The following is a 27580-nucleotide window of genomic DNA, read 5'->3' as shown; positions in this document are numbered from 1 at the left end:
AATTTAAATGAAATCTGTGGTAATAAATTGTTTTTAACACTCTTCTAACTGACAAATTACTTTACTGCAACCACCTGTCATTCCATAAAAAGTAACGGAGGCTAGGGAGAGTAAGAGAGCCGAGAATTAGATACTCTATTTCTGTTTGCAATTATTCTCTTTTACTACATGTTAGCGTCCTGCGCCAATAATATGGTTTTCTGCCTTGTTCTTTTCACTTTAAACCGATTTTATACACCGCCATATTGTACAAAGGCCCCTAAAGGCCAAGTTACGTCAAAGCCGAGGGCCTATTTTCACGCAGTACCGCGCCCTTTTCACGAGTGTGCATTATCTTACCAAGTAGGAATGTGGTAGGAACGGGCATCGAACTTGCAACTGAGTTATGGACATTCGCAAATTGGAATCGAACACAATAAAGTAAAGAACTGTACATCCCATCCTATGAGCTATCAGTTGTCAAAGGAAACCTCTCCACATTATAACATCTTTATTAAGGACGGGTAGTTCCGAAAATTCGACACAGATAGTGGGCGGTTCGGATGACCGGCTACCATCTGACCTCATCTTGAGCTACAAAGCGGTGACCTACAAAGGATTTTACAGCCTTAATGTCGGATATTCGAGCTATGAGAGGGAAAACAATTTGCAACTTCGCTGTAAAAGTTAGGTTTTGTCTAGAAAAATGTTACGGAACTTAGTTGAGATCTACTCGAGCTACGGCCAAAAATTTTATGGTCTGTTTATTACATTACATACAATCAATGGAATGTTTATTTTAATAATTGTGCTATTTGATTCAAGAAGAATTCTAATTTGTAAAATGTGTATCGCCAGGCTTACAGACACGCTTATAATTCTCTGACTTGAGCCATTACACCTATTAACACTTAACTCATGTCCTGACCTCTTGTATACCAACGTAGGTGTACTATCGATCCTACAACACACAAAACAAGAAAATTGTGATCACATAAATATTTGTCTATTCAAGCACCATCCGCGTCGCGTCGCGAAAATTGTTATTTCATTCCTTCGACTATGCACCAAACCTTCTCATGTGTAGCATACTTTTCCTTTAAGAGCGTGGTGATTTTACTTCAGTCGATTTGCGACCGTCAGCTATAGAAATATGATTCTGTTTCTCCTTGTCAACAGCACCGACAGTGGTCAATGCATCGGTGGAATTCCTAGAAGAATACTATAGAACTGATATGCCACCATCATCCAGAAAGAAACGCAACTCCTCACTGCGAGTGTCAGTTGGACTGGCCTGCGGAGCCCTGGTAGGAGGAGGAGCGTTCATAGCCGCCACTGCAGTACTGCTGACTAAACGCACCAGGCGTAGAATACCGAACGTCCTGAAGAAACCTTTCTGCCCATCCCTTAGACATGGGAACTCAAATTCGAGGAACAATCGTAGAGCACCAAGACTCGCGTTGGCTCTCGCCAACTGCCCGCCCATCCACATGCTACGGTAAGTTAATTAGATTGCCGTTTTTATTAATTTTCAGACACGAATTAATAGTTAATTACTCATTTTTAATTACGCTTACGAATAAAACTGAAACTTCGAAGGCTGGAATTAATTATTTCTGTGGACTTATGAAAGCGAAAATTAATTATTATTAATATAATATTGTGTCGTAAGTCCAATGACAGCGTACTTAATTTATATAATAAAGACATTTTAAATTCGATTATGGTTTCTGATGCCGATGAATTGTAAGATATTCTTTTCGACCCTTGCGACAACGAGATTGTAATACAAATATTTCTCCAGACCTGCCGTGGTGGATGAGGACTACAGAGAGCCGTACAACATCTGGAGAGAGACGCTCGGACGCCGTGACAAGAGAGAAGTCCACGACCAGAATGAGTATAACGGTGAGTTTCTTATCCTACCAACAAGCTGATAAAAGTAAATTGTTCTGTTCAAGAAATATCCACTCATTTTATTCATTAACTGGGTATTGCTTCGTTGCGTGATGGGCAGGGAATGAAAAATCTATTTATATGCTTTGTGATAAAAAGGAGCCTATATAATCTAGAGTACCGTACCATGTAGATATCACAGTATTGCTATGTGCCAACTTTTAAGCAATTCCATTTAGCGATTTCGGCATACTTCTAAAAAAATTGTAATATTCACAAAATTTTGCATTAATATTATTAGTAAAGTTTCTGTCGCTAAAAAAACATTGCGTACCCAGGTGGGTATATTATACCAGTACTATTGGACTTCATCAGACCTATAAGCCATTGAGGAAACCTCTTCACCTTATATAAATACAACTGATACTCTTTAATATAATACATATTATATTTTAGGTTAGTTTCTTTTTGTAAGTGGAAATTCCGAGAAATATTAATTCGCCTTTTAAGCAGCTAATAAAACCACCAAAGGTCTAATTCCCGTACTTGCTGTAAAAGGTCTGTAGTGCAAACATTTTTTGGTACTTGTAAGCGTTGGAGTCATCAAAAGGCATTATTATTTGGTATCTATTAAAGAGGTGTATGCCATTTTTTATATTAATTTGTTCCTTGCCAATTAATTAAAGACTTTATAAAAAATACACAAGGTTCAATTTTCTAATGAGGATATCTTTCACGGTAAATTTTATTGCGGAAACCGTAATAATCACAGAATGGATATAGCGATAGGCTCCAAACCTTAGGAATGCTTTTGTAAAATGTACTCGGCTTACACCCTTGACCCTTCCCGAACGCGCGGGAAATAGTAGCATTCTAACAGAACATGAAACGGTACATCGGATTTATAATTTATACTGATATACAAAGTATATATTATGGTATATTGATACAGTGGCAATGAAGTCGGAGGATTGCGACACCTTGAGTTTGATTCCATAACCATAATATTTTTTTGTATTATTTTTTGTGACTTTTAAGCGCTCACAAAGCTGTCTCATTCATTCAATTTACAGAAAACAGTGGTACTATACTGAATCAGTATTTTAACGTAGTACTATCATTTACAATTATTGACACAAAAACCTTCTTTGTCAGATTATCCAAACAGCCAAAGGGCTGTTTTGGTTGAAAACATAAAAGAATTTAAGTACACAGATAAAAAACGTAATAAAGCTGGGGTTGTTTAATCCATGGGGTCAGCCCCTTATTGTAAACAATACTAACAAACGAACAGACTATAGAACAATTTTTGTTACAAATATAAGGAACGACTGCGGCCTACAATGTGCAATTGGGTTTAAATCTCGATTTTAAACCAGTTTTCATGTAGTAATTTCGTACTTGTTTGATCAATGGACGAAGGAAGTCGGATAACTCGAGCTTCAAGCAGTTATTAGGTTTTAACTTAAAAGCTAAAAGTATTTTGATATACGAAAAATGTAATAATGAAGAACTGTTTCCGTAGTAAATATATATTAATACTTATAGATCAAAAATAAATGGGGGCTTAAATATTTTTTGTCTTAAAATTATAAGTTCTTACCTAATAGAAGTATGTACCAAAAGTCAATGTTACTGGCAAGTATTGTGTAATTAATAAATCAAAATGAATTTAAAAAAAGAAGTTAAGTATATTTCTTTCCGAATTTTTAAATAACGCAATGGCGTTTTTCAAACGCGTTCCATTTTTAAATTACGGCGCGAAACAAAATCTTTGTGGAATATTCGTGTTTTTTCCTACTGGCACTAGTTAGCTCGCCGGCGACACTTGACTCGCCTCTCCACTGCACTCGTTAGGTTTTTGAGAGCACTTGCCCCTAGATTGTTACTTTTCCTAGCTTTCGCTTACCGGGCTTCGTTCGTCTGCGCTGTATACGGTACGACTTAATCATTTCTTCGTGATGTAAACATTTTTGAAATAAAATATTCAGATACTTATTATTTTTTTTAAAAGATAAAAAAAATTGTATTTATTTGTAATGTATTATCCTGTCACGTAGACGAAATAAAGATAAAGCAATAATATTATTGATTTATCCCATACTTGTTGACTAACACAAGCATTAATTAAAAAACAACAACCTAACACAATAACAAAAATAAAAACAAACTTTATTGTTGCCAGTATTTATTACGCGATATTTTCAAAATTCGATTAGGAAAAGCCAAACATAACCCTATAGATAATAGACTATAACACTTCGTTGTAGCCTTTATAAAACCTTTTTAAACAACGTTAGTTTTCGTACTGGCCGAAATAGCACGAAAATACTTTAAAAATAAAACTGAGATAGGATGTGTGCTCGTTACGAGGGCCGGACGTCCGGATGGAAGGCGGGCATTGTTCACCGGCCATATTGAAAAGATGATGCCGCGAAAGGATAATGGGCTTCGGTTGTTGAATGGCGTGGGATAAGATTGTGTAAATTGTGGACAGGTTTAAAAATATTTTCGTACAATTTAGACGATATCGTGTTTCACAATGTTCATAATGTTTACAGCTCTGTCATGCTTTAACTTTTCTAAAATACCGAAATATTTTAGTGTTATTTTATTGTTTTTAGGTAGTGCTGTATTTTTTTAGTTTTACGTAGGGTTTGATTCCCAGGCTTCGAAAAAGAACAGTTTGTTTTTTTCGAAGATTTACTTATTTTTATTTTTCTCGTTTTTTTTAACTCGAATTTCCGGTTCCATGTTTGAATTTTCTGCTGAGTATAAATATTAGCCCAGAACGATAAACTGCTTATTCGACAAGGTAACCTTGGGCGCATAATTCCCATCTATGTCATTGCCATTTTTCTTAAATATTTGAACAATTATTTGTTTTGTTTTAGAAATCTGCGAGGACACAGAGTTTCCGCGTCCCTACATGATGAAACGACCTGATCCGCACGAGAGTTTCTATGCTGCCACCGACATTATACATCATGTAAGTACATAGATATATAAATTTATAATAATAAAGCCATGCTGACGACGTATTTAATGAACACTTTTTGCGCGCACATTAGTATTTAGGAGTACTCAACTCCCGAGGCGAAATACGCAGTTATTCATAGGCCTTTGAAATTACTGCGTAGAAGATGGACTGTCTCGAAAATATAGAGAATATTAAATTTAGAAAAGTGACCTTCTATTTAAATATTATTCAAAATGTATGCCGTAACACAATGTGTTTTCGTTGTTTTTATAATTGATAATAAATGTTCATGGAAATATTTTATACTGCGATACATAAGATTAAGAATCATACTAAATGCAATTCGATGCATCTACCCACCTTTTCAAGATACGCGTGATGATGCCCTTTATAATCCGCAAAATTTAAAAGTTCACCAGCGTAATTAATTTTTATGCTCCGAAAATTTCGTTAATTTTCCCTCCCACCTTGACCAGTTAGGGGCCGCAATCAATCACGTCCCTTCATCGTGTCTAGACAGTTTTTTACAAAACCTTATGTAAAGCGTGGACTGACCGCTGCCCGCGGCACCGCCCGTATCCCGGAGTAAACAATTAAAAGACACAATATTGCTCATTTAAGGTTGTTTTTCGTAGTACAAACTTTAACTCTTTACTATAAATTTCCTATAGAAAACATAAGTGATCCACATTTTGCGAAAACTACGCAAACAATAGTTCGAAGTTTCGCTCTTTGCCGAGATTCATCGCTCGCATTCCGGTGCAGTTCAAAGTTTCTCCCATTAAGGTGACCATCCGATTTTATTTATTTATTTAATTAAATCCAGCAGTTTTAATACTAAAATGATACTAATAATTGCGATCAGCTGTAAGATTAATTCGGATATGACACTAATCCGGTTTTGAGTGACATTGTCCCGAAAATATTAAGCGAATGTCTTTTTTACAAATTGAATCACCGAAAGTAGCGAAAATATAATGATTTTTTTAAGCAAATTATAAGCCGTGTTCTAGTCAAACACTAAAATAGTCTTGATCCTTGAAATATTTTATAAATCAAACGGCTACCAACAGATCTGCGGTGAAAGGATCTACTCAGGTAGTCGGTTCGCATTTACAGCAGTACTGCCACAAAGGGTTAAACGCTAAAGGGATAAAGCGCCCTCATTAGGGGCCGTGGGGGGGTCTAATCGCGTCTCTGGTCTGGTGGTAGTGTAGTTCTATACCGTGTTTTGCGTTCGATTACCGACTGTATTCTTGTCAGTACAAAAATTAACTTAGTTGCATGTGATTACAGTTTGTAACGAATGTCTTCTTTTGATATTCTGATCTCGAAAACGACTTATGCACGCAACTTTGAGGATTCAACGACTTGTACGGTGGTCGCTGTCTAGGCAGGTACAAATATCATACCACCAGCCAAACGCGGTCGCCCCAAACAAAACATGAGATGTAAACACAACGAAATGTTCTTCCTAATTGCGCGTCTTCCTTCCATCTTTTGACATAAAGTTAATTTACGCAAGCGTGACACCCAACCATCGTATATTAAGGCAGTATACATAACACGTTCGACAATGCGGCCTTGATTGTGATTTCCGATCCATTTAATCTCGTCAAGTCGAGAATCAATTATCACGTCAAACATCGCCAAAACGGCCCTGTTTGTCAAATGTCAAACGTGTATCAGTGAACAGTAAAATGAATTTCGACTGTCCAAATCATGGTCATCTGGTCTCATATCAGATGATTAGATCAAAGCGTTAAATTAGGCAGATAATTTATGGGCGAGAATTACGAGCAAACAGGCTAATTGCACAGGTTACTGACAAATGACAGATGTATGAAAACAGTAATCGTCATCGATATATATGTACTACGTACTAGATTTGGCGTTCCGAACATTCACTGTTTTCAACTGAATTTAACTGCAATCCATTCAAATTGACTTTTGTGTGGTCAATACTGAGCTTGTGGTTGTATCCAGAGTGGCGTTTATAATATAAGAACTCAAGTCTAAGTGTAAACGTAGATTTGAATAAAAAATATTCATCAAATAAGTACAATTATTTGTTATTCAAGTGAATAAATAAGCTGTAGCAGTGACGCTTAGGATGCTACTTTCATTCAGTTTTTGAATAAATAGTTTATATGGACGCTCGTGTTTATAGAATATACGTCAATGGTTATCGCTGAAATAAATGGTTACTTGATATTGATTGATTTGATGGTCACAATAAGATCGATAATGCCAAATCATTAATTTCATTTTAAACTTTATTGTTCATCTTAAATATATTATATATGCAATTGAGACTAAGCGTCAGATTTCTCTTTAAAGCGAACATAATATAAATCGTGATATTCTCGGTTCGATTATCATTGGTAAAATAAATTGTGAGATGTGACATTCGAACTAAAGGTTGCACGGGATTCTTATTCACAGATTCTGTATCATAGTCCAGTCTTAATCCACCATAGTTCATGAGAAATCGTACAGTTCAGCAATATATTAAACATAAGCTCGACAATATTTATTTAACATAGATCCATAAGTTGCATCGCTATTCACCCTTCCCGAAAGGCGGGAACAACCAAGTTTATGGTATCAGCCGAACTGTCTACAAATAAAGAAAACACCACTCAGCTGCACAAATATTTAAACTAACAATATAATTCTATTTTCCACAAAAGGACTTAAAAAACGTGGAGTTAAGTAAACAGGTAAAGTATTGTTATGCACCCGGTGGGGGCTCGCGGATCCTGCCTGATTTCCCGAGGGAGCGCAGCCCCCGCAATATACCCTCGATGCAGTGTCAATTTCTAATGAGCTTATAACTGCTTGGAAAAACTATCCCGGAAGCTTTAGTCTAGGGGGTGATGAAAACTATATAGTTTTAACTTTGTATTTTCCACTGTTGGGAATTGGCCTACTAGTGAACGAGTTAAAGGCTAGTTTAATTTTTAAGTTTTAATGATACCACCCGTGTAATCTATCCCACTGCTGGACCGCCTACTAATGAGAAAGGTGGCCCTAGACCACCACGCTGTCCCGGTGCGAATTGGCTTACTTCACATACCTTCGAGATTATTGTTTAAATAAGATATAGTTTTCCTCATGATGTTTTTTTCATCGTAAAAGCGAGACATAACGGAAATTAATACACAAGTGCCTAAACATCGAATTGTTAAAGTTCTTGAAGACTTTAGTCTTAATAAACCATTCCATTCCCAACTGGACTGTTGCTAAAGGTAAATACTACAGAATAATTGGTACTTCAATAATAGCATTAGTGCATTACGGCTGAAAAGAAAAAGCACTGTAACACATTAGTTAATTAGTTTACAGTTGCTTCAACTATTGACAATGCACTGGAACTTCCATAACCATCTCAAAAAATTCTTTATCTACCTCCATTTTTAGTTTGCGGAAGCAATAACTTTAAATCTCGGACAGAAAGAGATTCGCATCGGACTCCACACAAATCTGTTACAAAAATGTAATTCGAAATTCAAAATTGGTTAATTGAATCATACATCTAATAAGGCATCGTATAGCTGTATGTAACCGCAGATATCAAGGCGGATGCTTCATGGTTGCAACATCGCGGCCGCACAGCGACCGCACAGTTACCGCATAACTATGAATGCGACAACACCCTAAAGCTAGTTATTCATTAGCTGTCTAACTAATTAACTTTTTAGATGTCTGAAATAGCCGCACATGATTGAGCTAATGACCTATTTTATTAACTTTTATCTGTTTAACGGTGTATTGATGTGAGGAAAGTGCTAGATTCCAGGGATCAAAATAGCTTCTTAATTTTATATCATCAGTCTGACGTCATGTGAGTCTAATCATAATCACGTGTTAAGAACTGAAAATATGTAAAACAAGGATAAACATCATTTCACAGGTTACCGAAGACCCAAAAAATCATATTCTCTAACATCGGTAAACTCTTCACATTGCTGCAAAAAAAAGAACTAATTCACTCGAAAAAACAAATCGGAACCGAAGACGGAAATCAAATTTCAACTGAGATTGAACTATAAATCAATTTTCCAAATGATCGGTGTAATTGATCCGGTGCAAAATCTGGCAGCCGGTCGAAGTGCCTAATTTGTTCAAAAGTCGACAATTAAAATTGCAAAACAGCAATACGATTATTCAAATCGACTTAATTGAAATTCAAGCACGAGGGTAATCCATTATAGACATCGAAATCGAATTAGGGCCGTGATAGAACTAATTATTGCCCGAATTACTGATTTGTTACCTTCAAATGGTTAAGACTTATTAGATCTTGGGTGACTAGCTCTCAACCTTAAACAATCTTTCAATGATCTCTCTGAAAGATCCAGTCCCGACTCCGAGATAAAAAATGTTAGAAATGTTGACACAAAATATTGCCACATTTGGAATAGGAACTAGGACCCTCACGACAAGACAGAAACAAACAATATCAAAGTTACTTAAATTGAATGCGTCATGGTGTTGTGCGAATAAATGTTTTTGTATTTGTACATAAGCTCAATTTACATTCTCGTTGAGAGTTCTTGGTCTCAGGTCTCGCCAAGACAGGATGACACAGGGAGCACGAAGGGAAGATGAACAGGGAGTAGTTCTCCATATTCCCGGTTACCAATTTTCCGTTCGGTAGTTATATAATATGGACGTTTTAGAAACGTCTGTCGCTGTAGCATTATGTGCTGTAGCACATTACAATTGACAACATTTCAAAATCTAAACGTGCCTAAAACAAAAATACCGTTTCTTAATTTTTCTACCCTGAGTTCGGTTATGTATTTTTATTTATTTTTAAGATTTAATTTCGAAAAAAGAACTTAAAACCCGAACTATGTCTGATGACGTCACACATACGGTGGAATAAAGTTGTTCCTTGGCCTTACTATTTATTTAAAACAACTAAGACATCGTCATATGTCAATGTCAAATTTCAATATTACAATGGGTACGTCACAACTGTTACTTTCAAAGAGAGAGATAAAGAAAAAAAAACTATCACTTCACTTCTTTTTTACTACAAATCAAAGGTCACTACGTCTAGGGCCGTATATATGACGTCATTTTGTGCTTACGTCGTTTTAGACATCACCAAATTCAAAATGAAAAAATGGGAATTTTGAAAAAAGAATAAAATATGTGTCTCGTAATTTTAGATCTAGTTTCATAAAATATAACATTTGAGTATATTTAAAAATTGAAATGTTGTCAATTGTTTGTTAATTCAAGAAAAAAACCCAAAACTATAAGAGAATCCCTTCATTCGAGTCCATAATACCTCGTGACGTGTAACCACACGAACATAGGCGAGACTTAACAGATATGGTGTCTACACTCTCGTATTTGGCTGTTCTCATGTAGTTTTGGCAAGAATGTGGAGCTGGCTTTAATATAACTGAAATTCCATTACTAATAGGGAGTTAACTTTCACCTAATTGATTCTATTATCTCAGTATTAGATTAAACGATTAATTGAATAATTCATAATCAGCCATTACTACGTATTGAATATTAAATACATAGCTTAATTTGCACGATACTGTCATATAGTGCTTCCGAATACATTATTAATGTTGAACGCGAACTTCTATGTTTGAGATGAAGTGATTAGTTTGATCAATAATACTATATTTATATTTAATGTTTGACGTAGGTATCGTGGAATTGTTAGGTATAGTAGTTGATTCTCTTCTAAGACATATAGTACCAATAATCGTTATGAATTAAGTATATTTCTTGCGAAAATACTAAAGCACTGATCCCAAAAATCAAAAATCAATGTTACATAATATATCATATTTTAAATACCATACATATAAATTAGAAACACAATAATTTCTACACAATTAATTACTTTTATAATTATCCAAAACCAAGCAATAAGTTTGTCTAAATATGATCACAAATATAATCCACAATCCTACCAAACCAAACGCAATCGATAATTATAAACATGACGAATCAAAGCATCACATGACATCAAAATCGATGAATAGTCATCAGTACAAACAAAAGAGCATCAACATAAGCATACCACATCATCCCCAATTCCATTACAGATAGCTATAAGCCACGTGTCATCAGAATTTCGATTAAGTAACATGGCCCTCAATAGCGTGATTGACACGTTAAAAGGGTATAATTACATGCCCACGCCGGAGGTCATCATAGCCGGTAACAACTGGGAATGCAACCGACAGCTCACTAATAGCGTGCAGATTCAACTCCTGAGGGCTTTGTAATCAATTCACTTTTAGCTGGACATGACTGCTTTGAAGATTAAAACGAGTTTTTGTAATTCATTGCGGAGCTTATAATATTTATAAAATAAGCAGAACAAACGTGGGAAAATCGGTTCTAATATCGGAGTTAGTGACTTTCGAATCGGAACTGTGAGAGAATGATAAAATGCATGAGTAGTACTAGTATATCAAATATTGGTGCGTAGACGTAAAAACTGACGTGCATTATCAACAAGTAAGGCGGTCATTGGCAAAGGAATAAGGAATTGGTCTGAACTCGATTTTATTCACTCTATTTCTACCGATATTATAAAGGTATTACACGTTTTATATCTTAAATAAAAAAATTATAATATTTTTAGTTGCATCTAAATTAATATGGTAAGATAAGACAATTATCATCTACAGTTTCAAAAAAACTTCTAAAGCAGGTAAAATAGCATGTTCAAACTATTTTAGAATAAAAGGCAATGAATGATGCAAGATACAAAACTTGCAAATCGCACCACAAGAATAAAAAGTGACAAGGATCTTCCAACTACATAACACTGAGATTACGCAATTAAACAACTGCGCTTCGAACCTGCACCATTTCTAGCCACCGAGAAAGTACAATCAGAAGACGGCCTTAATTAAATAACTTAGATGGCAGTTATTATGAAAACTAAAATGGTTTATTATTAAATCGCGGAGTGCATCTGAAAGTCCGAGTTTATAGCCTTTTCAAAAAGCAATAACGAACCCTATGGAAATTTCAATGCAAACTCTATGCACTATGCAGCAACCGCAACTAACTTTGTTTCGTTGCCATCGCTCCGTCAAAGACAATGGATGACTTTGAACCACGAGTTTATAGGGTTGTCGCGTCGATGCAAGTTGATTATTCACTATACAAATATTTTAATTTAAATTGTTTAAACATTATGACATATTAATTAGTTTATATTTCGATTATATACTTGGCATACAAAAGTAACAATAATTCATGGCAAGCAAGAATTAATATCAGTTTTTCGGATATCCCTTCCCAATTTATAAACTTATTTTAAAATAACATAAGTATCTCATACAGTTATACTTAGACCGCATAAAAGAACTGTAGAAAAATAAAACTGCCATTGTGGATTATTTCTTCTGTTAATTAAAAACATGTTTTGTATGTGTGCCAAATGTCATCCAAATCTGTCGTTTAATCCACAGAACAATAACTAAAACAACAATCTTTAAAATAAATGAAATTATTTGTAAATGTTGAATTAAAATGCAATGAAAGAGTCCAAACATTACGTGGAAACTATAGTTCAAACAATTTAATAGAATATTCTGAACATCTAGTTCTTCAATGATTAGGAAAAAATGGAAACTCTGCTGAAAAACTTAGCTATGAAAAGTCACTAACTTATACGTATTTTCTTTATTTTCATCCTTTCCGGCTTATTTGTGATTTGCAACATATAACCACACATGCCATAATAATAATAATAATAATATCAGCCCTGTATTATATACTTGCCCACTGCTGAGCACGGGCCTCCTCTACTACTGAGAGGGATTAGGCCTTAGTCCACCACGCTGGCCTAGTGCGGATTGGTAGACTTCACACACCTTCGAAATTCCTATAGAGAACTTCTTAGATGTGCAGGTTTCCTCACGATGTTTTCCTTCACCGTTAAAGCGAACGATAAATTCACAAAGAATACACACATGATTTTAGAAAAGTCAGAGGTATGTGCCCTTGGGATTTGAACCTGCGGACATTCGTCTTCGCAGTCCGTTCCACACCCAACTAGGCTATTGCCGCTTTTACACATGCCACATGCCATGCTCAACATAAATTTCGAGACAGAGTCGATATATCAATTTGAAATATTTATAATTTATTTTAGTTAATATATCATAAAAATAAATATTTTAAACCAAATATACTTTTACCGTCCATTATACGTCAGACACATTAGCAATCCAACTAAATTGAGATGGTGTGATATTTCGAAAAATGTCATATTAAGGTCGCATATTTTTAATTTAGAAGGATAATTTTAACCTGTCTATCCACATTTCATATTTAACTTTGGAAATTATTAAAAACCATGAAGCATTAATTGTTTCACTCACTCTCGCATAGAAACTGTATTATCCGGGTTGAATAAGATTGATGTTTCGTAACTTTCATTGTAGTCGGAATCTATATTTCATGTTTAATTTGAGGTTTAATCTAAAAAACATCAAAAGATTTTGACGTCCGCATTTACAGTAGGATAATTCATTTAAGTAATGAATCGCTAATGGCATTCAAGTGAACTATACACCGACCCCGGAACCGCCCGCGGCATACACGTAAGCACCTCTTTGAAAGACAAGAGGCTCAGATACTGAAATCTGAATGCATCATTAGTTCGTTTACCGCCCACTTCTCTAATGAACTTTATTCACATATCTTTATTTGGGTTAGTAAGTGGAACGAGCATTTATTCGTGTCACCTGCGTTATTTTTGGAGATATAGAGAGGTTCTTTGACCTATATTAATCTCGCTATAGTTTTGAATACCATTTAACCATTAAACGAGTTTGTCAAAATTTACCTATGTTTGCTAAGAATACTCATTTTAGAAGCATTAAGGATGGTCTGCCGGTCCAGGAAGTTAATAGGGATTAAGTTAGGGAGGAGGAAGTTTTTAGGCCTTCGGATTTCGCAGTCACAATACAAAACGGAACAGCAAACTGTCGCCTCATGTTCGTTTTCTGTGAGACAGTGATCCTACCCGAGCCCTTATTGACGCTGTAGACTACTGTCGACAGGGTAGTACTATTTTGTCAAACCTTAATCGCGACTGCAGAGTCGAGTCTACCTGTGACCTCAAATCTTATTGTTTATAGTTAAATCATCCTTCCTCCTTAAATTATCTTTACTTTTGTATAATTCTTTGAAGAATTACCGCTAAATCCCAAATATATGACACCATGACCAGAACCTAAATATTTACCTTTTTCGTATGTTTAGAAACATTCCTAATTTTATTAATTACCCAAAAATCATTTAAACCTGATATAAACAGCAAATAGCATTCGCAGTCTCTTAATGCTAGTAAACAAGATAAGCAAATAAGAAATAATTTTAAAACGCTATACAGTTCGCCTTTAATAAATAAACAGGTGTAAAAGGGACATTTCAGTGACATTTTACTATTTCACTGCCCGAAGAGCAATAAAACTACGGAGCGTTTGCGTATTTTCTTTGCGAGTACATCAGTCTATGAATTTTTAAAACTCAAATTCACATGTCCATTACATTCTAATGTAAATATTTACGTTTTGGTACATCGAAATAATCATATTTTACGGTCTTAAATTTCCATGTTGTTGAGGAACAAAAGATATACGAATATTGTCAGAAATATGCGGGATGACTGAATTAATGATCAGCCTCCATTAATGGTCATATTGAGCAAAACACAATAACTCTAGCTTTTTGTAGTAATAAAAAAAATTGAAAAATGGGCAATTTGGTTTTCTACTCAGCATCAGCCCGGAGTTTAAAACATGTGCCCGATACGGAGATAGGCTCGCCACCATCACATCATCAGCGGAAAGTGGGTGCACTACTTGCGCCTCTGTCTACCCCGTCGGGGTAAAAGGGGTGAGTGTCTGTAAGCATACTAAAACTGGTCTAGCGTATTACAAAGTTAGTAAGATTACATGCAGGTGGCAGCCCTGGTGTCGAGGTCACGACTCCAAGGCGAGCCGAGTCGAACTCAAAGCCGGTTACGCCTCACTGAAATGAGGCCGGGATTGGTCTGTCTTCTGTGCATCATTGGTAATGCAGACAGTTATATAAATGTATTGATCTATAGCATTGTCTTGGAACACTGGTGCTTGTCACTGGTGTTAGGTCTCTCATATGTGAGAGTCCGCCTGGGTAGATATCACCGCAATGTGTATTTCTGCCGCCAAACAGCAGTGTGTAGTCACTGTTGGGTTCCGATTTGAAGGACATTGTAGCCAGTGTAACTACTAGACATAATAAGACTTAACATCTCATGTCTCAGGATGGCGAGCGCAGTGGAGTACCAAACAATACTTTGTGATTCAAGGTGTTTGGTGTTTGGTGTTTCTACTGTTTATGGGTGGTTAATCAGGCAAACGACAATCTTGTCTCGTCATTCAAAGCAATAAAATAATACATTTTTAACATACCAACTAAGTCAGCTTTAGTCCGACATGTAAAGTGTCAACATTATGCAAACCATCTCTTAGATTTTATTCACAAGCTTAACTATATAAACAAAGACAATTTACGAAAGACGGATCCTAATTGCTCAAGACTTGAAATCTGTAGTGTGCACCGAATGGCGGTAATGTTAGACATATCCTGAACAGATATTGCCCCTCTAGGGACATCGAAGCTCAATGAGATATGATAATTTGTTTAAAAAATTACAAATTACATAGTGACCATCTTTTTATAGTGGTCACTTTCTTCAATTTTACATTTATAAATAGTTTCAGTGAATAACAATAACTCATCCAAATAGCCGTTTTGTACCACACAGATTACTATAACATTGTCGTTTAAGATACGTAATAAATCCAAGAACTAGACCATAAATATAATTTGTCGAAATGAATTCCCATAGTAAGAAAGTGGTCCGTAAGAACTACGTCCCATAACTTCTCGAAACGGACTGTTAAGAACACGATGGCTTTCAGGTCCTCGACTACTGATTTATGTGGCGGAAGGACTTGTTTTCATCTTTTAGCCCGCGATGTTTGTCTCTGTGATGCTACTATGTGGTAATTCCAACAATATTTTACTAAAAATATAATATCAATATCAATCCGAGGACTCAACATTGTTCCAATTGAAAGTATTGCACACATCTAAATGACGAATAGCAGCTATCTTTTCTATGTACTCCTGTATCAACTTTAAAAATGTGTATGTGGGTATGGAATACTTTTTTAAATTATCGCAGAATTATCAATACTTAATAATCATTGTGTATAATGGACTTGAAAAAACAGATACGCTAGGTTAACCTGACTTGTACCTTTTTTTTTTTTTTTTTTGGTTTCGTGGAGGGAGAAAGTCCCTTATTACTAACGCCCAGCCTTCGTGGGGGGCGACTGAGCGGTTATGCTGGGGTAACCGTGCCTTACGGCCCGGCGTTGAGCCGCCCGGATTTGATGACGACCTTCGGGCGACCGCCGGGCCGAGTCCCTAACCCTATATACAACTTAAACCTATGCACGGCCTACCAGCTAAAACTCCGCGGTGGCCCTCTTCGGCGCATTAGGGACGGCTGCGGGCTTCCTCTGACGTTGAAGTGTCTAGTCTGCGACCGCAGCCGCCCCTGCGCGGTGCCGCCTTGCGGCCCGTCTCCTATGGGGGGGGGCTCAGAAGCACGCACCGAAGGACGCCCTCGGCGTCTACGGCAGCGTGAGGCCAACTACACACACTGCCGTCCAACCCGGGGGTTAACCGACAAATATGCAAAGATGCACAGAAATGCACTAGGGCGGACAGCCCCCTGCTGCCCGCCGACGACCCCCTTCGTGGCCCCTATTAGTCGCCTCTTACGACAGGCAGGGATACCGTGGTGGAATTCTCCAAACGCCCCCATTCCACAGGGCGGAACCTGACTTGTACCTACGAGTGGGGTTTAGGGGTCGGTGGGTATACTGTATGTGGGAAGCAAGCCGACAAAACTCAGGCAACCGTACCAATCCGTTTCCTGAACAAAAAGCCGTTATCACTAAATTACCAATGGAATTTTTAAAAGCTGAATAGCGGCTTTAGAATTTATCGCATTCGAACAAATACCTGCAGGTTTATGTAACAATATAGATATTACTAAAACAAATTTATATCCAAGCCTGTACACAGGTAAAGCCCTATTAAACTAATAAAGGCTTTATTGAACAAACTTCGCTGAAAATATGCAAAATCATCCCCTAAATCTTCAAACGTATTTGAGTAATCGCATCAGAGGTTTCATGCAAAAGCTCACGCGACTTTAAAACGACTACGAGTTTATCGTATCAAAGTTGCATTTTTCAATTCCATAGAAGCCAATGCAACGATAATCGAAACATATTACGCCATTCTCTGCCGAGGCGATTAAAAAAGTTTTAAAAAAATCGTACACGTGTCGCTTTGTCCGCAGGGAATCGATATAAATCGATACTGTGACGATACTAAAACGATATGTAAATTGTTCCGCTTAACATTTGCATAATGACCACGGAGAGTAACGCTCATTCGAAAATAATGTCTACGGCATACGTGTTCACAAATTGTTTTTTAAATTAAATTTTATACTGCCTCAATATATACAGTCTTATATCTAATATTGTAAAAAGGTAATTTTTGTAAATATGAGTAATATCTTATTAATCCGATTATGAAAAGTCTTCAAACAATAGGAAGCTATATTATCATTAAGGTTTTATGCTACTTTTTAAGTCACAACCAAAATTACGGCAGAATCGATAGCTTTAATGCTCATCGAAATAGTCCTCCTAAGTATTTTACTGAGCATTCTTAAGGGGAAAATGGTTCCGTGGAATTATATAATTTCCATTTGTATTACATATTGAGAATAAGTATTTCTTGAACCGTATACTAGTACACAAACTTTACTTTTAAATATAAAGCCATGCTATAGAGTTTGTTCGCAACGCGTAGGCTTAAGATAGAACAGGGCTTTGTGATTGGTCAAAGATGAAACTTCGCTTCAGTAGACTCTCATTAAAAGGAAGCCAAAAAAAGGTATGAAATAGACGTGCCTATGGAAACGCATACGTCGCCTAAACAGACACAATATTAGTCCACGTTGTAATTTTTTTGTTTTTGTACATGTACAATATTTTCTATTTAGCCAAATCATGTATTAATTATTATCCTCTCAAAATAGTATATATTTTACAATATACGAAATTACGAACTATACACATTGGAAAGTATCGCTTCCACAGAACAATAAGTGTGTAGGTGCTAAAACCCACCATAGTGGTCCATGTAAGTGCCCATTCTGGGATCAGGCTGTGTATATCGAGTTCCAACAGGCCAACATTATTGTGTCGACTGCCGAGAGGTAATCATCTCTCATGAGTTAAAATTCTTTTGGATCCCACTCCACTTACCATCAGATGCAGAGAGGTTACTTTGTCTTCTTCTTCTTACTGTGCCTCTCCATTACTGAAGGTTGACAGTCAGTTCTTTGAACCTTTTCTTGGCTAGCCGGAACAGTTCTTCGACCGTTTTTATTTCACTCCCGTATATTGCGCAGCCACAACTTCCATCTCCTTCCTACACTTCTTTTTCCCGATATTTTCTCCATAACTATGACTCTCAGTAGATCGTACATGTCCCAGGATATGACCTAGGCACGAAACTTTACGCTGCTTGATGCTCTTAACTATGGTAACTTTGTCGTGCTCGTTTAAAAACAAGCAGTTCATATCGTTTTAATATCCGCCAACAGAATAGCACATTTGGCCCGACGTTAGTACAATTTATAACTGCAGTGCTCTCTGCCTAGCGTTCATTAGTCGGTGCCTGTCATTACTGTTTCTGTTACAAGTATCAGCCGATAGTAACAAACTTGACATGTGACATCTTAAGCCTATGAATTCATTTCGAATTTGTAATAGGTACAAAAAAAATGTGATGGTTCCATAGATTCGTTCAGCGTAAGGTTAGATAAAGTAATATGTATTCTTTATAAACGTATGTTCATATAGAAATTAATTATTAGAAGAATAAAAACTATTAGACACTTGTTCTGGCAAAATGACTACATAAAATGAAGGATAGACTATAGCTTTCCTTCTTTTGTATACCAGTTGACCCTAGATCATTACCAGTGAAAAGTCAAAATGGGACGTTTTAAACATGTTAAATCAGTTCATACAATCGATTAAAAAATGTCGTTCCTCAATAACGCCCGCCACATTACTAAACATCTTTCTATATCATCAGGATACCAACTTAAGTGTCATATGAAAAACGACATCCTTCGTTGAAAAGAAATAAATTTAAGCCATGAATTCTTCTAAAATGTGTCTGCTGTAGAGTTGGTCAATAAATGTAGAAATACAAAAATTGACTCTCAAATATCATTGCGAAACATCGATTTTATATTCGGGTCAGTAGCGAAATTACTAGAATACTTGCGTAATGCGGTATTCAATATATATTTTGTATGTAAACAACATAAGTCACAAGAATGATACAAATACATTGAGGGTTGGCCATGTTTACTGGACAAAGAGATTCGTCATAATCTTGACTAATTTATAGAAGGTGGTAAATCGAGAGTCCGCATGGGTAGGTATCACTGCAATGTCTATTTCTGCCGCCAAACAGCAGTGTGTAGTCACTGTTGTAATTCAGTTAGAAGGACATTGTAGCCAGTATAACTTCTTGATATAATAAGACTTAACATCTCATGTCTCAGGATGGCGAGAGGAGTGGAATACCAATCAATACTTTATAATTCAAGGTGTTGGTGGTTCTACTGATTATGAGTGGTCGTATAGCTTACCATCAGAGAACGGCAATCTCGTCGCGTCATTCAAAGCAATTAAAATAGAGACAAGTCTAATAAGGACAAGACCGGTTATAAACAACATAACGACGTCATAAGACATAAACGCACCTAATGCTACATAACAATGGTCACTTCTAAAGATATCCCAAGAGTTTCTCTTAAAACTAGTAATCTATACGATAGGTTGAAAAATTCAATTATAGCTGAATGAAAACATTCATTGAAAGCACACCTGCCTTCTTATTAAAACTTGCCAAGAAGCGAGCTCCACGGAACTTTCTCACTTCGGGCTTCGGTCGTCAATGCTAACATTGGCCCTACTTGCATATATAGTGCTACTTTACATATATACTATTGCTGGGACTAAGTCTAGTCCTTTATTTATTGGGTTTGGTTCTAGGTTCGAAATTTGTAATTCGATTATGTTGTGGATTTTTATGTTTGTGTGCCATATAAAATTAGGCTCTCTATATGTCTAATGGAAATGTTGCACTGCTTTTGAATATCATTTGGAAGTATAATTGTTATAAAGTTGTGGGTGTAACAGTCATGATAAGTGTGAGTCGCAACAATACCAACAGCCTGACTTATCTCTGACTTAAAATATCATTTAATATATAAAATACGTTCAAGAATCGCACATAAACACATTTATTAGGCGGTAATTGTACGAAAATATTTACAAAACAAAGAAAGCTCCATACATCTTAAGGGTCGCCTCAAAAGCTCATATTTGGCTGATATTGTTTCAAATTCGACTTCACAAAACATGGTTGCTGAGAAAGGCGTTCAGAGGAAAACTCATAATTAAAGTGTGGCGTTACGGCGGATGTAGGGTAACCACACGGCAGGTTTCACCGTTATATTTTTTGCGGAGTTAACCTAAAGTTCCATTTTAGTTTTCCCATCCCATTTCCCGGCTCAACAATATTCATTCTAACTACACGGTACGTGTACGGACTACCGCGCTGATGTCCTGGGTTCGAATCCCGGGTCGGGCCAAAAGAACTGCGACTGGGTTTTTCTATCTTCAAAATTAATCAACCGCACCTCGGAGTTAGGAAGTTGGTTCTGTGATACCCTCGTTCCTCGGAAAGCACGTAAAGCAGTTGGTTCTGCGCCTGATCTGTTTTCGGCCGTGACGGATTGCCATCTCCCCGTACTATAAGTGTGAAAGAACAGAGAGTCCACCTGTGTATTGCGCACACACTTGTGCACTATAATATCTCTTGCGCAGTTGGCTGATCTTCATTGAGATTGGCCGCCGTCGCTGAAATTGAGTTAGGAAGAAAAAAATCAATCTTACTGTAACTGACAATACACTAAGATGGGTGACAAAAATCACTATCCGAAAATATTTACATAATCTTAATTACAATTCAGAATATGTATTTTTGTAAAAATAAAATTAAATATAATATGTTCTGTCTTGTTCCAAAAAATGTTCACCCTACGTAAATGTAAAGCAGCAGGCATGCAATCAGACTAGTTCTAAAACTTATGTGCATTTTACATAAAAAATATCGATAGCTCCCAAGTAAACTACCGTATCAAAAAAACTGCGATTTTAATTTTTTTATCGTTTATCTAGGTACTGTTTACTACTATACCCATTAAAAATAACTTTTTTATAAACAATATTTAATAACTTTATATTTTCTAGTTTTACTTAGGAGCGATCGATATGTCTACATACAGTTAAAGTATGTTAATACACAAAGCAGACCTTTAGAAAAGTCATTAGTAAAATTTAATAATTATATTTTACAATATTAAAATTAATTCCGACAAATATTTTAAGCGTCAAAAGCGCTTGATTAGAAACATGCTTATTGACTTGATAGTTTAATGAAAATCACCAACTATTTTTAGACCTTGTTTACTACAGGCTTGTTAATTTCTTCCAAAAAGGATATTGCAAGCGCTAATGTATTGTTATTGTATCCATTGTAAATGGGTCTGAATCACGGCACTGAGCGAGCCGAACGAATTTCATACAGTATTATAAAATCTAAAAAAATATTTACTTCTATTAATAATAGTAGTCGACTAAGATTCCAAAAACTGCGATTAATATACAAGTTCGCCATACCTGTTAATCTTTTTGTTTTTCTACTCTACATATTGGTAATAACAATCATGTTTAAAATTAGCTAATCACTGAGTAGCCCCTGCAGGAAACTATAGAATGTAGAATCATTGTAACCGAACAGCTGCAACTAATAACTGAGTTAATATTGATTTATATAATAAAGAGCTATTTGCTCGTTGGATAATCGGTGGAAATAGGGAACCGATTAGAAAAAATATGTTATAATAACCTACTTTACCCAAATGACAACAGATTTACAATTGTAGTACTTAGTTAATTTTATCTTTCATGGAATGGCAACACATTGGGAATTATTTTTTGATTGTTTTTTAAATCATCGTCTATTATATACATTTGCTCACTTGGCGATCGCTGAATAAAAATAAATAACCCTTAGAAATCTACAAACTCCTTTGTAACTGTACACAAAGTATCAAGTCCGTCCCTGCCTCTCCGACACATTTGGCGGTAAAACACGGTACACGGTTGCGGCAAACAAATTAGAGGGGGCGGTGTTTGCTCCCCACATGTTGTACCGACATTCAACACGCCGGCAAAAATAAAACAACTTGCAACAATAATTCTATCGGCTGTGCACTGAGCAATAAATTGTGAGGGATTAATGGACGGAAACAAAAGTTCAATGGAATAAATTGATACTTATAGTTGCTATTCCACTTATTATTTTTCCGTGTTGAGAAGGCAAAGGAAGCTTGGCATGCGTGATTTTATTTAATAAAGTTTCTTTAGAATATTCCAATTGCATTTCAACCTACATAGTATTTTTCTGTATATCTACAGCAAAATACTTTTCGATGAACGTAAATGCTATTTCTCCCCGATACAAAATTAAAATGATCTACGTAATTATAATTTTTAATGGATTAATTAATAGCATGTTTTTTTATAGTAAAGGCATGGACGAAGATTTATTTAGGCCTAAAAGTAATAAACAATTTAAGGTAAGTTATCTAACTGTAAGAAAAGGAAGGGTTGTTTTGTTGCTTCGCTGGCAATCAGATGTAACCTGACGGTACGAAGGACTGATCCCCAACATCCTAAGAACAAATATTTACATTTACGGTGGTTGAACAACTTTTTGTTTTACTACCGAACAACATCTTAGCTATCTATATAATACAATAGTTGGTTCATGAGGTCATTGAGAGCACTCAAAGGAAACGGAATAAACGGAATCAAATGTTTTAGTTTAATAATCGAAATCTTGTGATAAATATAACATTTAGTGATTAGAGGTTTAACTTTAAATCGTACTGATAACCGGGTAGAGAAAAATATTAAAAACGAAATAAATGTATCTCATAATTAATGTTTAAACTATAACTTCAATTCAATAGATATGGGTGAAATCACTCACAGTCCACAAGTGATTATTTAGGGCCAAGGTCCACCCCTTAATGTGCGGAACTCTGTAAAACTACGGTGTCGAACACGAGTAGTCGGGGCCGCAGGTGTTCCGAGGCCACCCCCTATTTCTCAAAGTGTATCCACATAGAGACCCGTATTTTATAATGACACAGGGAGTTTGCCCAAACGACATGTGCTGGCTGCCCATTCAGGGATTACATTTAGGGTTGCGCCTTTTGTTGGAATGTTTTTATGTCGAGATGTTTTGTTATTGTGTTTCTCAAGATGGAATTCTTTCATATATTTTAAGTACAGATTAAATACCTTCGTGAATTGAATGAAATTGCCTTAAAGAGGTATGTGGGAGCAATAATGTCTATTTTTTTATAATTTCTATGATTGCTTTGTTTTTTTTTTTATAATTGCAATCGATTTTATGTGAAATATCGATAAGCATAACCTCAAGAAATCAATACAAGTTATACCTAAATTACTGAAATAAAATTAAATTCTCAAGCCGAGTTGCGCAGTTGGATTTAATAAAGCACGTTGTTACATACTATTTGAAGTGTGGCACACACGGTAACTAATTAGTCGCGCTGTAGGGTGCTTGTTGAAGGTTTTTACAATCTTAATTAATGCGTTTAGTGGTGCGCACCTGAGACGCGGGTAATTCTTAGTGACGTCATCTGAACGCTGTCGGATGCTGAAGTGAATAATGAAGTATGTTCCTTGGTTAATATGTGGGTTTTAGACGCCTGCGAGGTGTTCTTAATAAACTTTAAGATTTTCACCAATAGCGTATTTTGAAGGCATGTTTCACAAGTTTCAAGTAATTATTTAACCGTAATTGTTGCTTTAAACAACTAATGTAAATATTACTCGTGTTATTACCACTTATTTTGTAGCATATATTAGTGTACGACATTTGTTTTTGGCCGGCTTATATATCGATGCCCCAATCCCTAATAATTAAAGGCCCTTACCGACGATCAGAAATCAGATCAAAGTGTGCGAAGTTTATTTTTGATGGTGAAATGTTGCATTTTTTTCCAGCATTAAGGCTATAAGATGTTAATGGTAGGATATATTTTATATCCGCCCGGATAGCGACCACCGTACACAGGGTGTTAAAACCCGCCCTAATGGCCCACGTAAGTGTGTCGCGTTCCGGAATCAGCCAGTACATACGGTTCCGGCATAATCGTGTCGAATGCCGAGGACTAATCATCTCTCATCAGTCATTCTATTTGACTTCACCCCACTTACTTGGAGTGCAGTGAGGTGACGTGGCGTGCTCGCATAAAAGTAAAATTTAAAGTAAAATAAACATGAAAACCTAACAAAAAGACGGATATTAAATTACAATCTCTTTCGGTACGCCAGCGTAAAATATTCGAGCCAGTCTACCGACTAAAGTATTATTACAAACTACTTCAGAGCAACTTTCCCTACGCTTCCCGTGGGTACCCCGCGGTACATATAGCTGCTAGTAAGTTACATCTCGATTTGACTACATTATTTCCTTTTTAAAAGTTACATAATGCTCACCACGTTCAATGGGGAATAATAACATTCCCGGCATTTATGCGTTTATGTTATAGGTCATATAGAATGCACTTGATTATACTTACATTTGTGTGGAAATGAGGAGATTGGGGATATGGCAAACTTGATAAATACGTCAGTAGAATTGATCTTTAAGTTGATTTTGCATTGGTCAATACCATCAAGCAGATCCATTACTCATCATTTAATAATGACGTCATCTATGATTATTGTGTATACTGAATATTCAAGATATATATAGATAAGATTGATCTTATATTTCGTTTTACATACAAATCAAATTTTAGTTACAACGTTATATTTTTGTGCTTCAACTCTTGAAGTAAAGACAAAACTGTTCAATTCCAAAAATCCTTTACTATTAACTCAGCCTTATTTGTCACTAACTTTACGCTTTACAACATTTTTAACATGCTCAATAACGTTATTCGTGACCCTAGTATTAAATTGAGAGGACATTTTTGCGTATGATCGAACGGCAACGTAAAACTAACAATGGTTAGGTTAACGATGCGATTTATGCTGCTCGTTCACGCGTTTTGACATCGCGGATTTCACTAACATGTTTGGATGGAAAGCGTGTATTTTGTTATACACTTTTATTTTGAAGCGTAATATTTTGAGGGTGCAGGCACTAATGGCTCGATCAGCCGAGCTTACTCTCAACCCTTGTGATAAAGGGCGAGATTTTAAAGGGGTGAAAATTTACAGATGCAGTACCCTAATTATTTTAAGTGTGTTTTTTTAAATAATTGCATACATCATCATTTCAACTCTCAATGTAGTTAAGTTTCAAATTTAAGCGTCAATTTTCTAGATCCGATCTTCCGTAGCGACGCGAGAAAAAATATCGTGCATTATAAAAATGTTTACGTTACATTATCCCTAGCTTTAAAATATAAATAAGCTTGGTAAGAGATTCACTACGTTCTATGACATACATTAACTATTAAAATTAAGAAACTACAATAACACTAATGGTGGGATTCACTCCGTTCTATGACATACATTAACTATTAAAATTAAGAAACTACAATAACACAATGGTGGAAAACGCTTGAGCATTTGCCGCGATACTTCATTACTCGGTGTAGCCGCAGCCCTACTGTAAGAGCCCCCGTGTGCACCGGGAATATGTCACTTGTCCCCGAACACCCCACTCTACCCACTATTAGGGGTGTCACTTGAGATGAATTTAATGTTCGTTTTATTCGATTGGCAAACATTTTAAGTATAAAATATATATTCATATTACAAATTCGCTGTACATACATACATACATAACATCACGCATTTATCCCCGAAGGGGTATGCAGAGGCGCAACTAGAGCACCCACTTTTCGCCAAGTATGTTCCGTCCCATGATGTGATAGGGGGCGAGCCTATCGCCATATCAGGCACAAATTCCAGACTCCGGGCTGATACTTAAATTCGCTGTATAATTCCCATTTTCATACGTTTTTTGAAATCTTATGAATTTTCGGGATTTAAATGTGTTTCTAATTTTATTGTGTGAATTGTGTTCTGTTTTCCGTAATTATGAAACAATTTCGTTTCTATATTTAGCACTTAAGAGGTGAACGAACAACGTCACCCATTAAAATATTAGTAGAGAATATAGTTTCAATGTAGCCTTGTTCATAATTACACTTTAAGTGCTGGAGATATTTCTCCTTTATTTTTATCAAGCCTTAGAGTGCAATAAATCAAAGGGTGTTCTTTTTTATCTCGTCTGCAGTGAAGTATTCGCACAATAAAAACTCCTTTTTAATTTATTTACTCGACTGATTGAAATCTAGACTATATTAAGTTATTGGTCTACTCCATCAAAGTAAAATTGCACTCATGCAAATAATATTTATTTATTTCTTTAATTTTTATATTTACTAGACTACTTAACAGTGAATGCATCGAAATTTATGCACAAAATAATTCATGATGAAACAAATTCTATTTCATTGCACAAACTCGACAATTTCAAACAAAACATTCGTAACACGAAATTCAACTTATTGATTACGAAGCCACGTCCGAAATTAATTAAAAATTCACCCCCTATTTGTACCGTTACCTAACGTGAGGGGAGACGGGTCTAATAACGGCACTGCAAGGTATGCTTGGATTTACTCATTAGGGGTATTATGTGGCCATTTAGAAAATGATAAATGCTCATAACGTTATACTAGCGGGCTGATGGTATTTAGTTCGCAGGTTATGTGCTGTATTTGGGGCATACTTCCCGCCATTTATCTGCCAAGTTTTATGGTGCTTTAGTTTTATTGTTTTTTTTTTTTTAATTAGTTTATTTACGATAATATTGTAATGTCTTCGAGTCTGTTTGCATACATCAGTAGGAACTGATATATTTGGCTTAGTTTCTAAGTTCTTTACGTTGCAACTGTTTATGCATTCACGTTCTTATCACGCAAACGACTTAATAAAAAAGAACGTTATAAATTCATTTAACGAAGCAATAAACCCTAATTGCTGACAATTTCCTGTAAAAATCCTTTACACAATATACAAAGCCCTACGGCACGTAATATACCGTATCTACACAATAATTACAGTTCACATACATACATACATACATACAATGATTCATAGAACAATATAAATTACAGCACAATGCGGGGGGATAGCAATTAAGTTGAGAACCTGTTACTTACCGACTCATATAAAATGTACTTGCTCAGTTAATATCACTTCAATTGCGAGGTAATATGGAATTTTAATGAATAGCATGCTTTAGTGGCATTGAATATGCAAAACATTGTATAGTGCGTTTTCACAATTAAACCACTAAACCGGTGTTGATGAACTTTATTGTGAAATAGGCCTTAAGAATTTTTGGGCCTTAAAAAACGATATAGGC

At 35.9% G+C, this 27580-nt stretch overlaps 1 protein-coding gene across 1 annotated transcript in view; it reads left to right on the top strand.

Annotated features, from left to right (window-relative positions):
* LOC115448521 (discoidin domain-containing receptor 2) overlaps positions 1 to 27580 on the top strand; it is a 57588-nt gene that overhangs the window by 28231 nt on the left and 1777 nt on the right. Inside the window, exons 9-11 of the mRNA XM_037444121.1 lie at positions 1159 to 1477; positions 1784 to 1887; positions 4770 to 4864. Coding sequence (XP_037300018.1) covers positions 1159 to 1477; positions 1784 to 1887; positions 4770 to 4864 — 518 coding nt within the window. The remainder of the gene's footprint in view (positions 1 to 1158; positions 1478 to 1783; positions 1888 to 4769; positions 4865 to 27580) is intronic.

This window comes from Manduca sexta, chromosome 27 (assembly GCF_014839805.1).
Source record: "Manduca sexta isolate Smith_Timp_Sample1 chromosome 27, JHU_Msex_v1.0, whole genome shotgun sequence".
NCBI classification, from domain to species: Eukaryota; Metazoa; Arthropoda; class Insecta; order Lepidoptera; family Sphingidae; genus Manduca; species Manduca sexta.
This window is presented reverse-complemented; position numbering and strand designations above follow the sequence as displayed.